The sequence below is a fragment of the Leucoraja erinacea genome, chromosome 33, assembly GCF_028641065.1.
Source record: "Leucoraja erinacea ecotype New England chromosome 33, Leri_hhj_1, whole genome shotgun sequence".
NCBI classification, from domain to species: Eukaryota; Metazoa; Chordata; class Chondrichthyes; order Rajiformes; family Rajidae; genus Leucoraja; species Leucoraja erinaceus.
Window position 1 is genome coordinate 8,444,794 of NC_073409.1, and position 19,525 is coordinate 8,464,318.

Here is a 19,525-nt window from a genome sequence, read left to right on the forward strand (position 1 = left end):
CATTTTTAGAGCCTCTTTGAGAGGATTGGTTTCCAGTGCTGGTGAATATTTTGCAGTTTTCTGCACTGTTGCATATGGGCCCATTCAAGGTTTGCTCTAACAGCATGTTCTTTCCATTTATATTTAAAGGCATCCTTGGAGCTTTGTCACTGTTAAAGGTTCCCCTGAATCTTCTGCTGAGGATCATGTTGTTTATCAAGGTAACCAAGAAGATATACCTTTAACAAATCACAGCAAGAATCGTCAGTTGAAATCAATTTAATGCATAGTTTCAGAATTAAAGGACGTTCCTTTAGGAAGGAGATGGAGAGGCGTTTCTTTAGTCGGAAGGTGGTGAATCTGTGGAATTCTTTGCCATAGAAGGCTGTGGAGGCCAAATCAATGGATATTTTTAGGGTAATAGATAGATTCTTGATTAGTACAGGTGTCAGGGGTTAGGGGGGGAAGGCAGGAAATGGGGTTAGGAGGGAGAGATAGATCAGCCATGTTTGAATGGCGGAGTAGACTTGATGGGCCGAACGGCCTAATCCTGCTCCTATCACTTATGACCTTATGACCTCAGTGCTGTGTTGGTGCTTGAGGGAATTGAATGGTTGTTTCCTGAATTCCCTGTGAACTTTCCTTGTAACAAGCCTTGGGAAACTGATCAAAGCAAAGACATTGTTTATGCCTGCATAAATATTCAGCCTTTATTATTCAAGAATATTTAGCAACGTAATTTCCTGGAGCAATTTATTTGCTTGTGAAACGTCTATTAAAAGAACAAACATGAATGTAAAGCTTTCAGGACAAGAAACATTATTTTGATCAGAATCCATTCTCTTGTTGGTGATCTCACAGGTGCCAGAGGATCCGCTGCAGCAAAAGTGTTCAAACTTTTCCAGTCCCCAAATGGTGATCACTTTACTGTGGGTTCAGTAAGTGAGTGGGTACAAGGTAAGCAACAATGTATTGTCAGGGTTAATTTGTGCCTCAAATTCCCACATAAGACTTTAACTTTCCAGACCATGAAGCATTTAATGTATTAGTGCAATCCAGATGTGCTCAAATTGGCAAAATGCGAATCAAGTTTAACTGAAGTTGGGTTTTTGAAAGAGATTGTCTATAAAATTAAAATATATATCCCTTTTATCTCCATGCCAGAGTCCTAACCAATATAGTGCTTGTGCAAAGTTCTTCACTATTTCAGTTCTGAAGCTTGGCTCAGTGCATAGCGCTGTCAATTCTGAATCAACTATAAACTTGTTATGGGCAAGGCTATGGGGATTTGAAAATAAAATTGAAATGTTTTTTTTTAATTAATTAGTTACTTAACTGGAAAAAAGAGTAAGTCAACAAGAACAGAGAATGGGAGTTGATGCAAGTTAGGCGATGGGCAGGTCATTTATATCGCACCCGTTCTCTCCAATATGAGAGTCCAGTCACCCAGCCTTAAAATTGAACGGTGGAATAGATAAGGGGAACTAGTGTGTCCGGTATATTCGGGTTTCCAGAAGATCTTTGATAAGGTCCCACACAAGAAATTGAAGCATTTGTAATTGGGGATACTGTGTTGACAAGGATTGAGATTTTTTATCAGATTGGAAATAAAGCACAGATTGGAAATAAATACATCTGTCTCAGATTGTCAGGCTGTGACTAGTTGGGTCCTGCAGGAGTACTACAATGTGGAGTGTATTGCAAAGTCTGAGGTGCAATAGGCTCCTATAATTTAGAATGTATTATATCAAAGCTGCAGGAGTTCAATAACTTAGTTTTGGAATGTTAGTCTATCAGTTATCCTGATAATACTGTTGCTGGCAAATGGGCAGTGAATTATAGCAATTAAGTTTCAGGAAAACGCACTGTAGGTTCAAGAACAGTGAGCAGACACGCCAATAACTCGATTGTAATATTCAGCACGTTCCTCTTTTGTCATCCATTAACATGTGCAGCATTCAATCGGTATGCTTGCAGTTACCACTGGAACTTTCATTTGCTGCCTCTTGCTTGCAGATGTGGAGTGGACTGCCTGGTTTAACCGGGATGATGAACGAGGCTCAGGAGACTGGGAAAAATTGACGGACTTGAAATCGGCTTTTCCTGGAAAAATCTGTGAGAGTCCAATTGACATGCAGGTAAACCCTCATATGTAAACTTTCTTGGTTGTTGCTTCAATAAGGGTGATCCAGGCCCACTTGGGCTGAAGGGCCTGTCTCTACGCTGTATGACTCTATGATAAGCATGCAACTGTGACTACTAGTCACCTTCTTAAATGAAAACTCTTAATTTATAAACCAATCCCAATTAATGAAACACCCCACATCCAATCTTGCTGTACTACTGGTTGGAACAGTGATACATAAACTGCACTCTGTATCTTCTTTCATAAATGTTAATAGTCTTGGGGTATTCAGACTTGTTATAAAAGTCTGCAGTGATGTGTTCATAAGTGAACTGTACCCTCAAGGGTCTTCAGGATATCAAACTAATTTCCAGAGGAGGATAAAGCAGTGGAAAGTTATGAAACTAAATTTGTGGTTGGTAGATTTGCAGACCAATTCTCTAAATTAGATTTTAAGCTCCCAATGATATTTTAACAAGTCTCCACCAGATTTGGCAACATGTCCTGGTGCCTACACGATGGACAATGACAATCAGGCAGTCACTGCAAGGGGAAACAACATGTAAGATATTGCTTGCTTGACTAGTCTGCACTGGGTTAGAACTTCACTCCAAAATAACAAGTTTTCCAAAGCATAGTAAAGCAATTTTTGTTTTAGGTGATCTTATAGAGGTGTATAAAATCATGAGAGTAGATCGGGTAGATGTACAGAGCCTCTTGCCCAGAGTAGGTGAATCGAGGACCGGAGGCCATGGGTTTAAGGTGAAGGGGAAAAGAATGAATAGAAATCTAAGGTGTAACTTTTTCTTGCAAAGGGTGGTGAGTGTATGGAACAAGCTGCCAGAGGAGGTAGTTGAGGCAGGGACTATCCCAACATCTAAGAAGCAGTTAGACAAGTACATGGATGTGGACTGGTTTGGATGGATATGGGCCAGATGTGGGCAGGTGGAACGAGTGTAGCTGGAACATGTTGGCCAGTGTGGGCAAGTTGGGCAGAAGGGCCTGTTTCCACACTGTATCACTCTATGACTCCAATTTTCTTCTTCAACTCTTAACATTTAAAAGTTGAACCTGTTGAAAGTTTGCAAAATGTTTGCATTTTTGCTCGTGAGCAAAATCTATCAATTGGGTAAAAATTTAGTCAAATATCACACTTTTAACTTTTAAAGAAAATCAGAAAAGTGCAGATGTACATGATGTGAGTCCAATTACTCTGAAGTTTTGTCCAACATCAAATCAGGAGATCAACAAGTTGCATTTCAACATGTGCTGTCAAATGTATCAATTGGGCAAAGGTTTCTCCTCATTTCACAATGTTAACTTCATTAAAACAGAAAAATGCAGATGTAAATAATACGTCTAATTACTCTGCCATTTTCTCTCTTTTGTTAGGTTGCAACCGTTGATGGGATTCCAGCCCATCTAACAGCACAGGTTTTCCATAAGCATGATCTGGACTATGGGTTTGTTTGCCGTAATAAGGATCAGGTTAATGGCATCTGCCATAACTACAAAGTACGCTTCCTTTGTGGTAAACCAGGTCAGTCCTAGGTCTGATTATCTCTTATTGCGATGCTCTAGATATAATATCTGTAACATGCATGACTAGACCCTGAAAATTACTTTGAAACTGTTTTCATGTCAACATTTAACAAGCTAATTAAATCCACATTTATGGCAAGCAACCTTTTATGTACATAATAAATCTTAATTTGTTCTCTACAATTTTTTAATCATTTTATAATAGGAAAACATTGTCTCGACCTTGTTATAGTAATTGCACTGGGGGTGTTGTGACAAAGTGACCTTGGCCTATTTCATCCCAGTTTTTCCCAGCCGCTATCAACGAACTGAACCATCCCACCAACAACTGGAGAGCTACTATCTAGTCGGACTATCTTTGATTGGCTTTACTGGACTTTATCTTGCACTAAACGTTATTTACATTATTCCCATTGTCATGTATCTGTACACTGTGGACGGCTGGATTGTAATCATGTATTGTCTTTCCGCTGACTGGTTAGCACACAACAAAGGCTTTTCACTGTACCTCGGTACATGTGACAATAAACTGAACTATAATTAAACTAAACTCTTTGGTTCATTCACACAATTTCTGCATTTTGTGTTTGCATGGTTGATATGAGACCATCTCACCTCAATGTCCAAAACATAAACTGCCAGAGGAACTCTGCTGCCCAATCCTCTGACTCCCCCAGCAGTTTTATGTTTGCACAAAATTCCAGCAAATGCAGTCTCCTGTGTCTTCATTTTATTATTCCCTTGGCGAGATTTTTTTTCCTTCGGTAATAGCATACCCATCCCCAATACATTCTGTTTTCATTTCTCTGCAGGAAATAGCCTGTCATCAGGCTTGATGTGATCCAGAGCTGTGTGTGATGGTCGATTCTTAAGCTTTCCAATTTGAAATTCACACATTCCCTTCCCACTACCTTCATCTTCTGGGCTTTTAACTTTTTATGTTGTGCCTTTCAAACCCCACTATGTGGGCGAGCAGCTTAGAAGATTCATTAAGCTTTCCACAAGCATCACCCCAAGGTATTGATAAGGAAAGCGAAGGCAGAATACAGAGGTATTCTGGCAAGCAACATAAAGACAAATTGTTTGGAACAGCTTACCAAAAGTTAATTGAAACAAAACTCTGCTAGCGCTGAAAATCTTAACCAAAAAACAGCAAATGCTGAAACCACTCAGCATGTCTGGCAAAATGCAGTGTTAAACAGAGGCAGTTTTCCACATCGATGATTGTTCATTGGGAATTGGAGCCCAAAGAAATAAATCACAGAGGGTGTAAGATGGAGAACTAAGGTGACTGGAAGTTCACCCGGCCCGAAACGTCCCCTCTCCATTTTCTCCACCGATGCTGCCTGACCTACTGAGTAATTTGTGCTGTGCTCAGGATCGAACAAAGGTGTTCTGCAAAGTGATCGCTCAATTAGAAATTGTCAAAGAGAAAAATTAAGTGAAGAAGAAGGAAAGACATCTGAAAGACATGGGTGTGGAAAGTCTGGCCATCAGAACCAATTCAATTGAGATAGGGAAAGTGATATCTGTAATGGAATTTCTCCTTTAGCTCCAGATTAAATCAAATATACAAGACACCTTTGTATCTTTGTACACCAATTTGGCCCACCCCTGCTCCCAGTTTCCTTGCAACATATTCAAGTATTGCTGAAAATGCAAAGTTAAGATGGGCACTATCAGCTGTGAGGAAGATGCACAGTTAACTGAAAATGAAGCTGAAACTTTTAATGTTGCCTTATTTTAAAATAATTACAATTTTTCATCAAAAAAGTGTGTATACAAAGGTATTCATTTTAATATTCAATCCATTGTATAGGAAAATAATGTTTAAGTTTTTTTTTAATGTTTATATTGCTGCAAGATTGTTCTGTATAAGTTTGATTATGATTCTGCTTTGCAATGTAAAAATTGGCAGGAGATGTTGCTTAATGCATGCACACTCACATCATTTATTTGTCTTGTTTCAGTGTGGCCCAAGGTGACGGTTACCATAGATAGACATATTAACAGCAGTATTGTGGACTTAGCGGAAGATGCCAGCACATGGAAAGCCAGCGACATCGTTTTTGTTGCCAGCACAGATTATTCTATGTATCAGACTGAAGAATTTCAACTTCTACATTGTCCGGAATGCAAAGAAAATCAAGTCAAGCTTCAAGGTACAATTTCCCTATAATTGTAGCAGGATTGTAGGCTAATTGACTTAGTAAAAATTGTAAAATGTCCCTAATGTGTGTAGGATAATGTTAGTGTGCGGGGGTCGCTGGTCAGCACGGACTTGGTGGGCCAAAAGGCCTGTTTCCACGCTGTATCTATAAAGTAAACTATCTAATGTATTTCCACACATTACAATCCAATAGTTCAGCAGTCCTCCCTCGTCACCATTCTGCGCCCGAAACAGCCCTTTCAGGTCAAGCAGAGATTCGCATTCACGCCCTCCAACATTGTGTACTGAATTTGGTGCTTTCATTGTGGCTTCCTCTACTCGGTGAGATTGAGCGCAGACTAGGTGACCACTTTGCTGACCACTTACACTCCGTGTGCATCGGTCATCCTGAACTCTCTTTTCTCAAGTTCCTTATTTATTCCCTTCACTTGACGGACAATTTCACAGATACTGATCCTTTTTGTTTTGCTGCTGGTTATAAATAGTTTCAATCTCATTTGTTAAATATGTTGTATGAATACATGTTGCCTTTCCTCTTCGTTGTCTATTCAAATTCTGTTTCATTCACTGCGATGCTTGGATCCGGACCCTTGGTTAGAGCTGTTAGGGAATCAGTGTTCAATTTTGGACCTGACTGAGACCAATACTTATGCTACATGCACAATATTATAAATAACTGTGACTTCTGTTTAGGCAGCACCATTATAAACATTGTAAATTGTAGGGAACTTGGCAAAGTGTATAGCAGATTAATAGACTTTGGGCTGTCATAGAATGGTGAAATGAATAAGAACATGGCAGATAGACTTCGGTACAGATAAGGACAAAGTGATGATTTGAAAATATTGACATGGAAAGACATTGCACAATGATTAGCGTGATGTGGATGATATTTAGAGAAACTTTGATGTCCATATACAAACATTCCCTGAGGTTTTCCCAGTGACTGCTCCAAACGGGCAGCTGTGGACTTCAAATTATGATCACCAAACCTTGATCAATAAAAGTCTCTCTCTCTCTCTCTCTCTCTCTCTCTCTAATCTTGTCAATGTTCTAAGTTGTTAAAAAAAAAGAAAAAGATTGTCTAAAAAATGAAAGAGAATGGTCAAAATCCCAACCACCACCAGCCTGCATTTATCATCTACCATACATCAATTCTCAGGATGAATTTACAATCAGGCTTTTGCAATTATATGTGAGTGTGTGACAGTGGCATAGAATGAGCCAAGCCTTGTGTTACTGTTCCTTCATGTGTTGTTTACTTGGATTGATCTCAAGAAAGGAGACTTTATCCCAGTTCAATGGGAATGTTTACAGAATATGCTAATGTCCTGATGTGTGCCAGATGTTAACAATTCAGAATTGCTTTGATGAAGTACAATGGTTGAAAATATTTAGCAACTGTGATTCTCAGGGCAGAAACCTGGCCCTGGTAGATTACCAAATAATTAGGCAACATTGAAAAGTATGCAATTATTGAAGATTAACATGTTGGAGATAATTTTAGGGATAGGAATTCCTAATGCTTTAGTTTAGTTTTGAGATACAGCACAGAAACCAGGCCTTTTGGCCCACTGAGTCCTCACCAACCAGCGATCCCCGAATATTAACACTATTCTACACACACTAGTGACAATTTTTTTACATTTAGACCAAGCCAATTAACCTACCAACCTGTACGTCTATGCAGTGTGGGAGGAAACTGAAGATTTCGGATTAAACCCACGCGGTTACGGGGAGAACGTACAAACTCTGTACAGAGATCACCCATAGTCAGGATCGAACCCAGATCTCTGGTGCTGTAAGCGCTGTTTGGCAGCGTTTCTACTGCTGCACCACCATACTACCCTAAATGCTCTAGCTATAAACATGGGGCAGGTTTGATGGGGCTACAGCTCTTGGGTTGTAAGTGTTCATAAAATAACAAATTTAGGGCAACCAATTTTGGGGTGATTCATTTTACAGCTAAGTTTTTGTTTTTTTTTGGTTCTCACACTTTATCTTCTCATTAAAGTTCTCATAATTTATAAATGGAAGGAGTGTGAATACATCATAGATAGTTACGGTGGTCAAAAAGTAATTCAGCACACTGGCCTTCATCAGAGTATTGGATTTAAAGGTCATGTCACAGTTATACAAGATGTTGGTGAGGCACAGTTAGATTATTGTGTCCAGTTTTGATCACCATGTTATGGGAAAGGTGTTGTCAAGCTGGAAAGCCTAAGCGACGTGGATGAGAATTAGGTGGCATTGTTAGTAAGTGCACGGATTACACTAAATTTGTGGTATAGTGAAGAGAGAAGAAGCATATCTAAGATTACAATGGGATCCCGAGCAGGTGTGTTCATGGGACAAGGAATAGCAGATGGGGTGCGATTCGGATAAATGCAGAAGTGTTGCAATTTGGGAAGGCAAACCAGGGTAGGATTTGCACAGTAAATGGGAGAGCTCTGGGGTGCCATAGAACAGGGAGAGCAAGGGGTGCAGGAGCATAATTCCATATCATACAGATAGACATGGTAATGTAGAAGGGCCCTATCATTTACTGTCTACCTCCTGCCCCTGGTTGGCACGCTTGCCTTTGTACTGGGTACAAGAATTGGGGCATCATTTTATAGCTATACAAAAAGTTGGTAAGGCCATATTTACAGAATTTAAGTGTGGTCTTACCAACTGTGAGGGTACAGTTCTGAATACCCTGCTCCAGGAAGGATGTCATTAAACTGGAAATGGTGCAAATAATATTTACAAGAATGTTACTGGGACTGGAAGTTTTGAGCTATCAAGTGTGATAAAGAGGATCAGTTCAGTTTCAGATTAATTTATTGTCACGTGCACCGTGAGATGCTCTTGAGGTTAATTTTGAAGTTAAAGGATTAACATGGAAGCTGACTTCCCAAGTTTCATGCAGTCTTCAGCGTGTGGGATTTCCAGGACACTTCTTGTGGTCTAGGTGGCCACATCTGCAGCAAGTAAACTCTGAACCTCCTGACAAGCGGCAGAGGGAAAATTGGGGATTTTATATGATTGGTGACAATGTGATTCTATTTTACGAGTCGACAAAATTTAAACCATCCCTGTCTCCATCAGAGGACCAGTGAAAAGATGACAGCAATCCTTCCTAATAAAATATTTGTTTTCCACCTTAGTGAAATCCAGGGTGATAGTTCTTAGTGACTGACTTTCAGTGGAGGACTTTTCCACTCAAAGTGGACTTTTCGTTCTTAAGATTCCAGCATCGGCCGTGTCCCGTGTCTCCAGTCACCTTTGATCTCCAGTCAGCCTCCTGAACGCCACCTCGCATTACAACACATTTCCTCATTGTTCTATTCTCTGCTCCTGCTTTGAATCGTGGTCTCCAGACTGCTGTGCAGCAACATCGTTGTCTGTTCTGGAGACCTAAACCCTCTTGCAATGCTGTTGGTGCATCCCTGCCCTCCATCCCCACATACTCCACTATAAGGCCAGTGTGCCTCCATTCATTTCCCACCCTCCTGCTCCCCCCCCCCCCCCCCCCCCCCCCCCCCCCCCCCCCCCCCCCCCCCCCCATCAAATGCTGGGCTTCAAGGAACCCAACCCTAGATTTTGGCAAACCACCCACTGTGCAAATATACAATGCCTTGGGCGTAGGTTGTAACAGGCGTCTGTGTTAGGACAACCAAAGTACACTTTGCCTTTGACCAAGATGTCTAATTTATTTTTCTTAATGTTTTCATTTTCTTTACTTTTTTTTTCTATCATGGAGGAAACTCAGTTGAACACAACACCGTGCCATAGATTTGGAAATTCTAACTGTTTGCATATGTTTCTGATTTTCTTCCACATAATCCATTAATCTCCACTGAATTTAAATAGCTTGATTCAAAATCAATTTAAATCAGCAATACTAAACAAATAAAATTAAACCTACCGCATAGTGAAGCTGCAGTACAGGGATATGTGCATGCCAAAAACCTAAAAAACATGTAATAGGCAGGGCCAAGCTATCTTACAACCAGTACTCATCATAAATCTCTGCAGCCTACCACATCTAAACTACAAACACAAAGATGAGACTCCCAACACTATCCTCATCTTCAGCGAAGGTGGGGCCCAGCATTTGAGTGTTAGACACAACGCTGGTAGCTCAGCAGGTCAGACAGCATCGCTGGAGACAAAGGATGGGTGACATATCCGATCGGGACCCTTCTTCAGATCATTTCAGTCCTAACCCGAAAAGCCACCTACCCTTTATCTCCAAAGATGCTGCCCGACAAGTTGAGTTACTCCAGCACTTTGTGTTTATCGTTGGTATAAAACCTGCATCTGCAGTTCTTTGTTTCTACAGTATATTCACAATCATGTTCAGCCTGAAGTGTGGAATAAGTGATCAAGCTTGCTTCCTCCAGAAATCTGATTCATTGCAGAAGCCAGTCTATAGCCAATTCAATTCACTCCATGTGATATCTAGGTCAGCACTGTGGCACAGTGGTACAGTTGCTGCCTTACAGCACCGGAGACCCGGGTTTGATCCTGACTACAGGTGATGTTTGTATGGAGTTTGTACGTTCTCCCCATGACCTGCGTGGGTTTTCTCTGGGAAGCTCCGGATTCCTCCCACACTCCAAAGCGTACACGTTTGTAGGTTAATTGGCTTGGTATAAATGTAAATTGTCTGTAGTGTGTGGTATAATGTTAATATGTAAGAATCGCTGGTCAGCACAGACTCAGTGGGCCGAAGGGCCTGTTTCTGCACTGTATCTCTAAACTAAACTAGACTGAGAGCATTGGATACTTCAAAGATTATATCACCAGATTTTTTTACTCTTGATAGTGAGGTCCTGATTTACCTTCCATTCCCACCATAACTACACGATGGCCCCTCCACCTGCCCCAGCCATACCCAGCTGTTTGGGGATTGTAAATACCCCCCTATTTCAGTCCCTGACCACTGGCTGTCTTTCCCACAAGCAACCCCTCATCATCTTTCCAACCCCTCAGAAGGTACATTTTGATGTACATGAATGAAGCGGGTGAAGGATACTGTGACACGAGTCTGAGTCGGCCCAAACTTTGAGGTAATGGGCACATAACCAAAATAGTTGTGGACTGTCGTGTAGGGACCATGAAGCATCTCTTTTGTGGTACATAATTATTTCCACGATGCAAGGCCTAAAGGATTGGAGTTGAACCCACTGCATTCTCTCCAAGTCCACAACTCTGTGTAACCACAACTTTCACTTCTACGCCCGAGTGGTTTTATTGAGCCAAAGCTGACTTTCATTATGGATGTGAATATTGTCAGTAATTTTGACATTATTGAATTGCAGCCTCTCATCTTCTTTGTTATTTTCAATAATATATCTTTAAATCATACGTGAGACCACACTAGGAGTACTGTATGCAGTTCTGGTCACCCAGCTTAAGGAAGGATGTCATTAAATTGGAAAGGGTGCAGCAGTGATACCACATGGTGTTACCTGGGCTTGTGGGTTTGAGTTACAGTGAATTAGAAAGGCTGCCTTTTTCCTTGGAATATAAGTGGCTGAGGGTGTGACATTGAGGTGTACAAGATCACAAAGGGCAAGGATAAAATGAGCACTCGGTCTTTTTCAGAAGGTAGAGCATACTAAAACTAAAATGCACAGGCTTAAGGTGAGTGGAATTTCTGGGGCAACTTTTTTTACTCGGAGGGTAGTCTGTGTCAGGAATGAGCTGCCAGAGGAATCTATAGAAGTGGATACAGTTACGACTTTAAAAAAGAAAAAGACATTTAGACAGATATGAAATGGGCCAAATGCACGCAAATGGGGTTTCAGGGTTTTTACCCAGTGACACTGAGGAGCACAGAAATATTTTCATGTCTGGATGGTGTGTGATTTGAAAGGGATTCTGAAGTGGTAGTGGTGCCATGTACCTGCTGCCCTTGCCCCACACTGTGGTAGATAGTTTCTAGCAGATGTCATTAGATCATGGGCATCACAGGAATAAAGTTGTGCTTCAACGAGGGTTGAGAGCAATTGGAGTTTTTCTGAAGATAGACACAAAAAGCTTGAGTACCTCAGCGGAACATGCAGCATCTCTGGAGAGAAGGAATGGGTGACGTTTCAGGTTGAGACCCTTCTTGGTCACGACCTGAAACGTCATCCATTCCTTCTTTCCAAAGATGCTGCCTGTCCCACTTAGTTACTTCAACATTTGATGTCTTTCTTCAGTTTAAACCAGCATCTGCAGTTCATTTCCAACACAATCATAGTTTATACCTGCTTTAAGATTAACTGACCCAATACATGTTAGGAGTTGATGTTAAAAATTGTAATTAGGAGGAAGGCCCTTTAAAAAAAAGCATCTGAGTGGTTATTTTACTATAGTCAATGTATTTTGAATCTGCAATCTCTAGTTCCAAAGAGGAAACATCAACATTGTAAAGCCCACCTATTGAGTAATTGACTTGTATGATGTCTTGGTGTGCCTCCACCTTGTATTCACAGTAGTAACCACGTTAATAAGAATATGAGGAGATGATATTGAAGGTCATTGAGAAGAGGTACAGATGTTATTGTTAATGTCTGTTAAAATTAACCAGCAATTCTTTATGCAAAATCCTGCCTTCAGAGATGAGCATACAGTATTCCTTTTTTAAGTTAGCCCTTTTATTTAAGCAGTAGCTCAGGATTGAGGGATGACTGGTTTACACTAGTCCTTTGTGTCCAAGTTGGCTAACGAGGCCCATGGATCTTTCCGCAGATGGGTCGGGTGGTGACTGATGTGGTGGGATAGTGGTCAATTTGTGAGGCGGTGCATTCCTTCCGCTGTTGATGCAGAGCTTCTGTGTTCTCCAGATTTTTAGCCTGAAGGTTTGAATTCCCAAATACTCCTCTTTAAAGTTTAAGGGACGGTGATTCCCTGGAGTCAGCGGGAATGTTTACAATTCTCAAGATTGCTTTGAGCACAACCTTGAATGTCTTTTTGCTGTCCACACGGTGATACCCTCCCATGGCACACCTCGGATTAGGGGGTCTGCTTCTGGAATTGGCTGTCAGCCGTGCAAAGTCCATGACTTGCCCAACATAAACAACTGAGGGAAACCAGGGCCTCAGTGCTGGGGACGCTGGCTTGGCAGAGAATGCCAATGTTGGTTTGCTTCTCCTTTTATTGAATTTGGATGATTTTGCAGAGCCACCTTGCAGAACAAAACCTCAGTGACTTGGCTCCAGCAAGCATATAATGCTGGAGCTGTGTTACGGAGTTTGTAATGCTTACATTTGCACACACTTTGAGACCGAACCCAAGACATTGTTAACATGAACATAAAAGACTTTGATAGACCCTTATGCCCAAAGATCCTATAACAAGCAAGATAGACCACTCCTAAATACAATGGGCTGACGTGTTGTACGCAACAGAGCGGAACGTGGGCCTTTTTTTCATCCATTTCAGTAACCGGACCCGACCCGACTCGCAGTGTAATCAGCGTTGTGGGGGAACAGTTTGTGTTAATAAATAATAATTCTGAAAATGAGGAGAACATTTTTCCCAAATAACTTTTATTTTTACGCGGATGTTTCCGTTACCGGCTTCCATCTCCGCACTAGTATCCTACGGGATCTTTGGTGCGGAGACGGAAGCCGGTTACGGAAATGGGGCCGAAAATTACCCACGAATCTGCCCATGACCGTACTACGTCTTTTTGGTCGAGTGATCTATCTTGCTTGCTATAGCATCTTTGCTTATGCCTTGCATCTTCAAGACCACCTTTACTACCTGTCCCCCACCAATAAAGGTTCACAATGAAACAATGGAAAACATGAAGTACAGTCCACATGTCTAGAGCAACCTCTCAGACTAGGCAGACATTGATGATGAAGTTTTCCAGCACCTTCATTGTGCCAGCACATCCTTTGTTTGATTGAAGAAAATTTTATTTGAAGATTAAGCTCAGATCTGGCACAAACCTCCCAGAAAACAGTGATACCTGTCCTCTAATAAGCTTCTGAACCCTGGGCTACTTTCAACAGCTATTAAGGTTGTAACCCACCACTCATACAATGTGTATCTAAATAATTGAGCAAGTTGTTACTTGTTAATGAAAATGATCTGACATATATGCCACTCATGTGACCAACAGCCAGACTTCTGAAACATGCCCTATTTCCAAACTCAAAAGCAGAAGAGGTTATGAGTTGTATAAAGGGATAGGTGCAAAGAAAGTGCTCAAAGCTTCCTTGAAGTGCAACATCCGTACCACCCCCTGATAATCTCTGACGTTTAACTGCTCAGAGTGGAGAAGGAGCATTCGGAATGAGAACCCCAAAGCTGTGCTTCGGACTCGGCAGAAGCAGAGTGTGAGACCTCACACTACCCTCCCACTCATCCTGACCCGATTGAAGAGTCTGTGGTTCCCACATTGACATCATCATCCACAATACCCCCACACAAGCATGCTGGAAGCAAGCCGTCCTCATCCCAAAGATTTTAAAGTTTAACTTGTCAGGAAAATATAAGCGGTCTGTTTTTCATTTGCAAAGCAATTGGCTAGGTTCCACTTGCCATGGCCAGACCTGCATTAAATGTGTTGCAGTACCTAGGTCGGTGTGACATGGAAAGACAAGACAACTTTTATTGTGTCATTCCAATCATCCTTCCTCTTCTGTGTGGCTGGTGTAGACATAGAGCATAAGCTATAAAGATTTTAGATGTCGAAGCTGGTAAAGGCAGTGGGGTGGCCTATCATCATATAACCTCTCTGTCTGTGAACTGGGCAGTATTTTGGATGGGCTGAATTAAGCCAGCCAGTGCCATATCCCTGGACTCACTGCACAGAATCAGACACCCCTTTTCCAGATGCAGAGGGCGGATTGCAAGGATATCCACACCTGTCCACTGTGCCACAGTGAGGGGTGGGCTGGCCCCGAACATGCCCCAGGGCATCACTGCACTTGGAGAATATTCAAATAGATTTAGATAATCAAAAAAAAATTCATCCATATTTTAGATAATGAAAGGATCTTCAAGTATGAAGAATAACTAAGAGCAGTAAGATGAAGTAAAATAACTCTAAATATTTATTGCGTTGCCATATGCTCACGGAGTCAGCAAGCCCATTCAAATGAATTTGATCATGATCAGTGTGTTAGCCAGGCCTGAAGTGAAGCTGAGGGCTGGATGGAAAATGCCCCATTGGCCCCTCTCTTTGGCCCACGGTGATCCTGGTGCTGGAGCTGCTTGGCAGGTGAACTAAGTTGGTACTGACTGTGTACTCTCAATCTTTTAGGAAAAGCCAAGTATTTGCACATGGGACGGGAAGTAGATGGTGTCGACATGCGAGCAGAAGTGGGAATACTATCCAGAAACATCGTCATCATGGGAGAAATGGAAGCACAGTGCTACGGCAACAATGCCTGCACGTATTTTGAGTTTGACACAGTTGGCGGCCATATTAAGGTAGGTGAATATTCAATGAAGTAAAACAAACTATTCCTGACATTGATGGAAATACTAAATTAAAATAATTGTCAATCGTCATTAGCAGAGTTAATTTAAATAAATCTCGACTCTGACATTGACCAGGGAGAAAACACTTAGCAGTTCCAACATTTAACATCATTTGTTTATTGATAACAGGAGAGACACAAAATGCTGGAGAAATTCAGTAGATCTGGAAGCATTTCTGGAGAAAAGGAATAGGTGATGTTTTGGGTCAGAACTCAATGGATAACAGGCAGGAAGGAACGTCAGATGCTGGTTTAATCCTACGATAGACACAAAATGTTGGAGTAACTCAGCAGGACAGGCAGCTTCACTGGAGAGAAGGAATGGGGTGACATTTTGGGTCGAGACCTTCAGACTTCAGTCTGAAACATCAGACCCGAAACTGCACCCATTCCTTCTCTCTTGAGATGCCACCTGTCCTGCAGAGTTACTCCAGCATTTTGTGTCTATTGAAGAGATGTAAAGATTTTCACCATAGGTTGTTGCATGGGTTATTTGATTATTCTGGATTTACTGAACTGAGTGCAGTATATTTATACTTGAATGTTGCCTCTCTCTTGTGTTCTGCAGATGGGTGTGGGTTTCAAAGCAGTTCACATTGAAGGTGCTTTGCTGAAACACATGGGCCAGCAGTCCATGGGCCACTACCCTATTCATTTCCACATGACAGGAGATGTGGATGGGAAAGGGGGCTACACCCCTCCAACATACGTGAAGGAAGTCTCTATTCACGATTCTTTCTCACGATGTGTGACCATTCATGGATCCAATGGATTGCTGGTGAGTAATGGCTAATCAAGAAACCACATTTCGTTTGAACCTCTGGGTTCAAATGACAACAAATAAATTGTATTGTATTGTATTGCAATTATATATGTTCCAACAGTTTTTATGTTACAGAACAAAATGACCCTACAATAGACATAAATTTATCCTTCTGAATGCTCTGAATTCAACAACATTAAATTATAGTTAGAGTCTTACAGCATGGAAACAGGCCCAACTTGCCCACACCGTCCAACATGTTGCATCTACACTAGTCCCACCTGCCTGCGTTTGGCCCAGTTCCCTCTAAACCTGACCCTCCGCCTTAACAAATTCCATTCAAATTGTCATTATGTTACCCAGAGACTTGAGCTATAATTCAGGCTTATGTTCCAATGAACTAATCAGGAATGGTGATGGAGGTGTTGTTGTTCAAATATTAATTGGAGATTAAGGCATCACCTTTTGCAAGTGGATATAAAGGGTATATTGTGGGACTATTTCTTGTGTTGGAAAGCTCAGCAGTTTGATCAAGATATATCCACATAAACAATGAACTGACTATTTGATGTGCAAGATAGTGTTGTGTAAGGGGATCGCTGGTTAGTGCAGACTTGATGGGCCGAAGGGCCTGTTTCTGCGCTGTATCTCTAAACTAAATTAAACCATTTGCACATTATGGTGTTTGCACGGATCCTGACGTGTACTAATTAGTGATCATATTTATCACGTAGGTAGACCATGCTGGAGAAACTCAGCGGGTGAGGCAGCATCTATGGAGCGAAGGAAATAGGCAACGTTTCGGGCCGAACCCCTTCTTCAGACTCTTAAATGTTTATCTTAAATGTTGGGATAGTCCCAATGGAGTCCCAATCAAACCCCTTCTTCAGACTCTTCTGAAGAAGGATCTCAACCCAAAACATTGCCTATTTCCTTCGCTCCATAGATGCTGCCTCACCCGCTGAGTTTCTCCAGCTTTTTTGTCTACCTTCGATTTTCCATCATCTGTAGTTCCTTCTTAACTTATTTATCACGAAAATAACTGCACATCAAAAATTACTGTACAGGTCAGTTGGCATCTCAGAAGGATGATTTTTTTTCAAGAGGCCTTCAACAGGAAACCTTAACTAGTATTTTTTACTCCACAGATATTAAATGGTCTGCTGAATATTTCTGGCTTTTCCTGATTTTATTTCAGATATGCAGTACCTGCAATATTTTACTTTTTCATTAAAAAGAACTCCATCCATTTTAAAACAGTGTGGTACCTCCTGAGGTTGTAAAAGTGGCTATAGAAGTGCAAGATTTTTTAATTATGTGCAGGTTTTATTTATGTGCAGAATCATACTGGGATAAACACGATCTGACATTTTCCCATATTTTGGATACCTTTCTAAATTTTAGCAGGATATTTCAAAGTAATTTTCGTTTGGTTTTATAACATTCTAATCTTTAGATAGAGCTCTAGGGGCAAGCGGAATCAAGGGATATGGGGAGAAGGCAGGCACGCGTTACTGATTGCGAATGATCAGCCATGATCACAAAGAATGGCGGTGCTGCCTCGAAGGGACAAATGGCCTCCTCCTGCACCTATTTTCCATGTTTCTATAACATGAGTTACTTACAGATGGATTTGTATTCTCAATTATAGAATTCCATTCTTCACATGGAGATCAGTTCATGTGATAGGAGCAGAATTAGACCATTTGGCCCATCATGTCTACTCTGCCATTCAATCAACCCCTGGCACCCATACTAATCAAGAATCTATCTATCTCTGCCTTACATATATCAATCGACTTGTACTCCACAGAACTTGACTCGTGTTCTGTGCTCCAATTATACATTACCAAGCTCATTTGCTTTCCAAACCTTGGCATCCAAGCATCAGTGGAAAGTTTCTGCACTGACCACTCAAACACAGCGAGTGAAGTCATGACTCTACCGAGACATAAATTAAAATATTGTTTGCTCGTCTTAACTTTATGCTGCTTCCATCCTTCAGTCCAGTAGCAATATTTAAACCTGCAAACCAACATTATTCAACCACACATGGCACGATACAGTGCTGTGTGACTTATTCCAAGAACGAGTCAAGTTACCCATTTTAAACAATCACACGCTGTGTGTTTAGTTCTGATGTGTTTTTCACTTGTAACTTTAAACTAACCTTTCAATGTTTACTGAATCTGGTGTATGTTTCATTTGCCTGTTCCCTGTCCGGATTTAATGCAAGCTCCTTTTTAACAGTCTTCAGAATTAATCTCTTGGAATCTTTTAGCTGGTCAGATATTCCCATGGATGGCATAGCAATGCGGGTGTGATGTTTTTTACACGTTTACCATCTATGGACTGGTAGCAGAAATGGCAATTCTGTATTAACGCCAACAACACAACTCTTAAAACTTGGCTCTCTCTCGAGTACTTTGGGATTAGTGAATTTTGCCCTGCAGCAACAGATGAATCACCATTGTACAATAAATCTATTCAGTGAAAAGTAAACTTAGCATTAGTCAAGCATATTTCCTAATCATATAAAAATATATCTTGCTGTACCTATTTCTTTAAAGATGTATCAGAAAAGCTATTCTAGGAATCTCATTTCAGAATTGAGGAACATGGGTTCAAATGCTGTTCCAGAGATATGAGCATAAATTTTGCGCTGACCTTCAGTGCATTACCAAAAAAGTGTTATATTGTTGAAAGTCCTTCTCGATTCAGAGTTAAACTCAGGACCATCGTGTTAGATGTGCTTTTAACTCGACAGAGGAGATTTAGAAAGGCATCTGGTTCCATCCTGACCTCTGGTGCTTAGAGTTGAGACTTTAGAGATACAGTGCGGAAACAGGCCCTTTGGCCTTACGGATCCGCGCCGACCAGCGATCACTACACACACTAACACTAGTCACAATTTTATCAAAGCCAATAAGTCTATAAACCTGTACGTCTTTGGAGTGTGGGAGGAAACCGGAGCACCCAGAGAAAACCCTGGCGCTCACAGGGAGAACGTACAAACTCTGTACAGACAGCACCCGTAGTCAGGATCAAACCTGGGTCTCTTGCGCTGTAAGGCAGCTGCCATACTGCTACGTCACTGTGCCACCCTACAAGTAGTGTAGGAATAATTGATCTGATGCTGAATGGTGAGCACTAACTAGGGGATGCCACAGAAATCAATGCTCGGGCACCAGTTGTTCAATGACTTGGATCAGGGAACTAAATGTATCATCTCCACGTCTGCAGACAAAACAAAGCTGGGAGTGGGGTGGAATGTGAAGAGAATGGAAAAGACGCTCCAGTGGGATTTAATTAACTTGAGTGAGTAGACAAATGCAGAGCAGATGCAGTATAATGAGGATGAACGTTGGGATATCCATTGTTGTTCTGAAAACAGAAAGATAAGTTGGATAAAAGGTCTCCCACTGTTATAAGGTAAAACAAAATACAATAAATGTTTGGAGAATATGTGCTAC

The 19,525-nt window shown here is 41.3% G+C and overlaps 1 protein-coding gene across 2 annotated transcripts in view; it reads left to right on the forward strand.

The window, feature by feature from the left end:
• The window catches only part of cemip (cell migration inducing hyaluronidase 1), a 118,407-nt gene that overhangs the window by 64,479 nt on the left and 34,403 nt on the right, over positions 1-19,525 (forward strand). For both annotated transcript variants that reach the window (XM_055661201.1, XM_055661200.1), the window contains exons 7-13: positions 130-200; positions 841-936; positions 1,996-2,117; positions 3,497-3,644; positions 5,617-5,808; positions 15,070-15,239; positions 15,858-16,067. In XM_055661201.1, the coding sequence (XP_055517176.1) occupies positions 130-200; positions 841-936; positions 1,996-2,117; positions 3,497-3,644; positions 5,617-5,808; positions 15,070-15,239; positions 15,858-16,067 (1,009 nt within the window). The remainder of the gene's footprint in view (positions 1-129; positions 201-840; positions 937-1,995; positions 2,118-3,496; positions 3,645-5,616; positions 5,809-15,069; positions 15,240-15,857; positions 16,068-19,525) is intronic.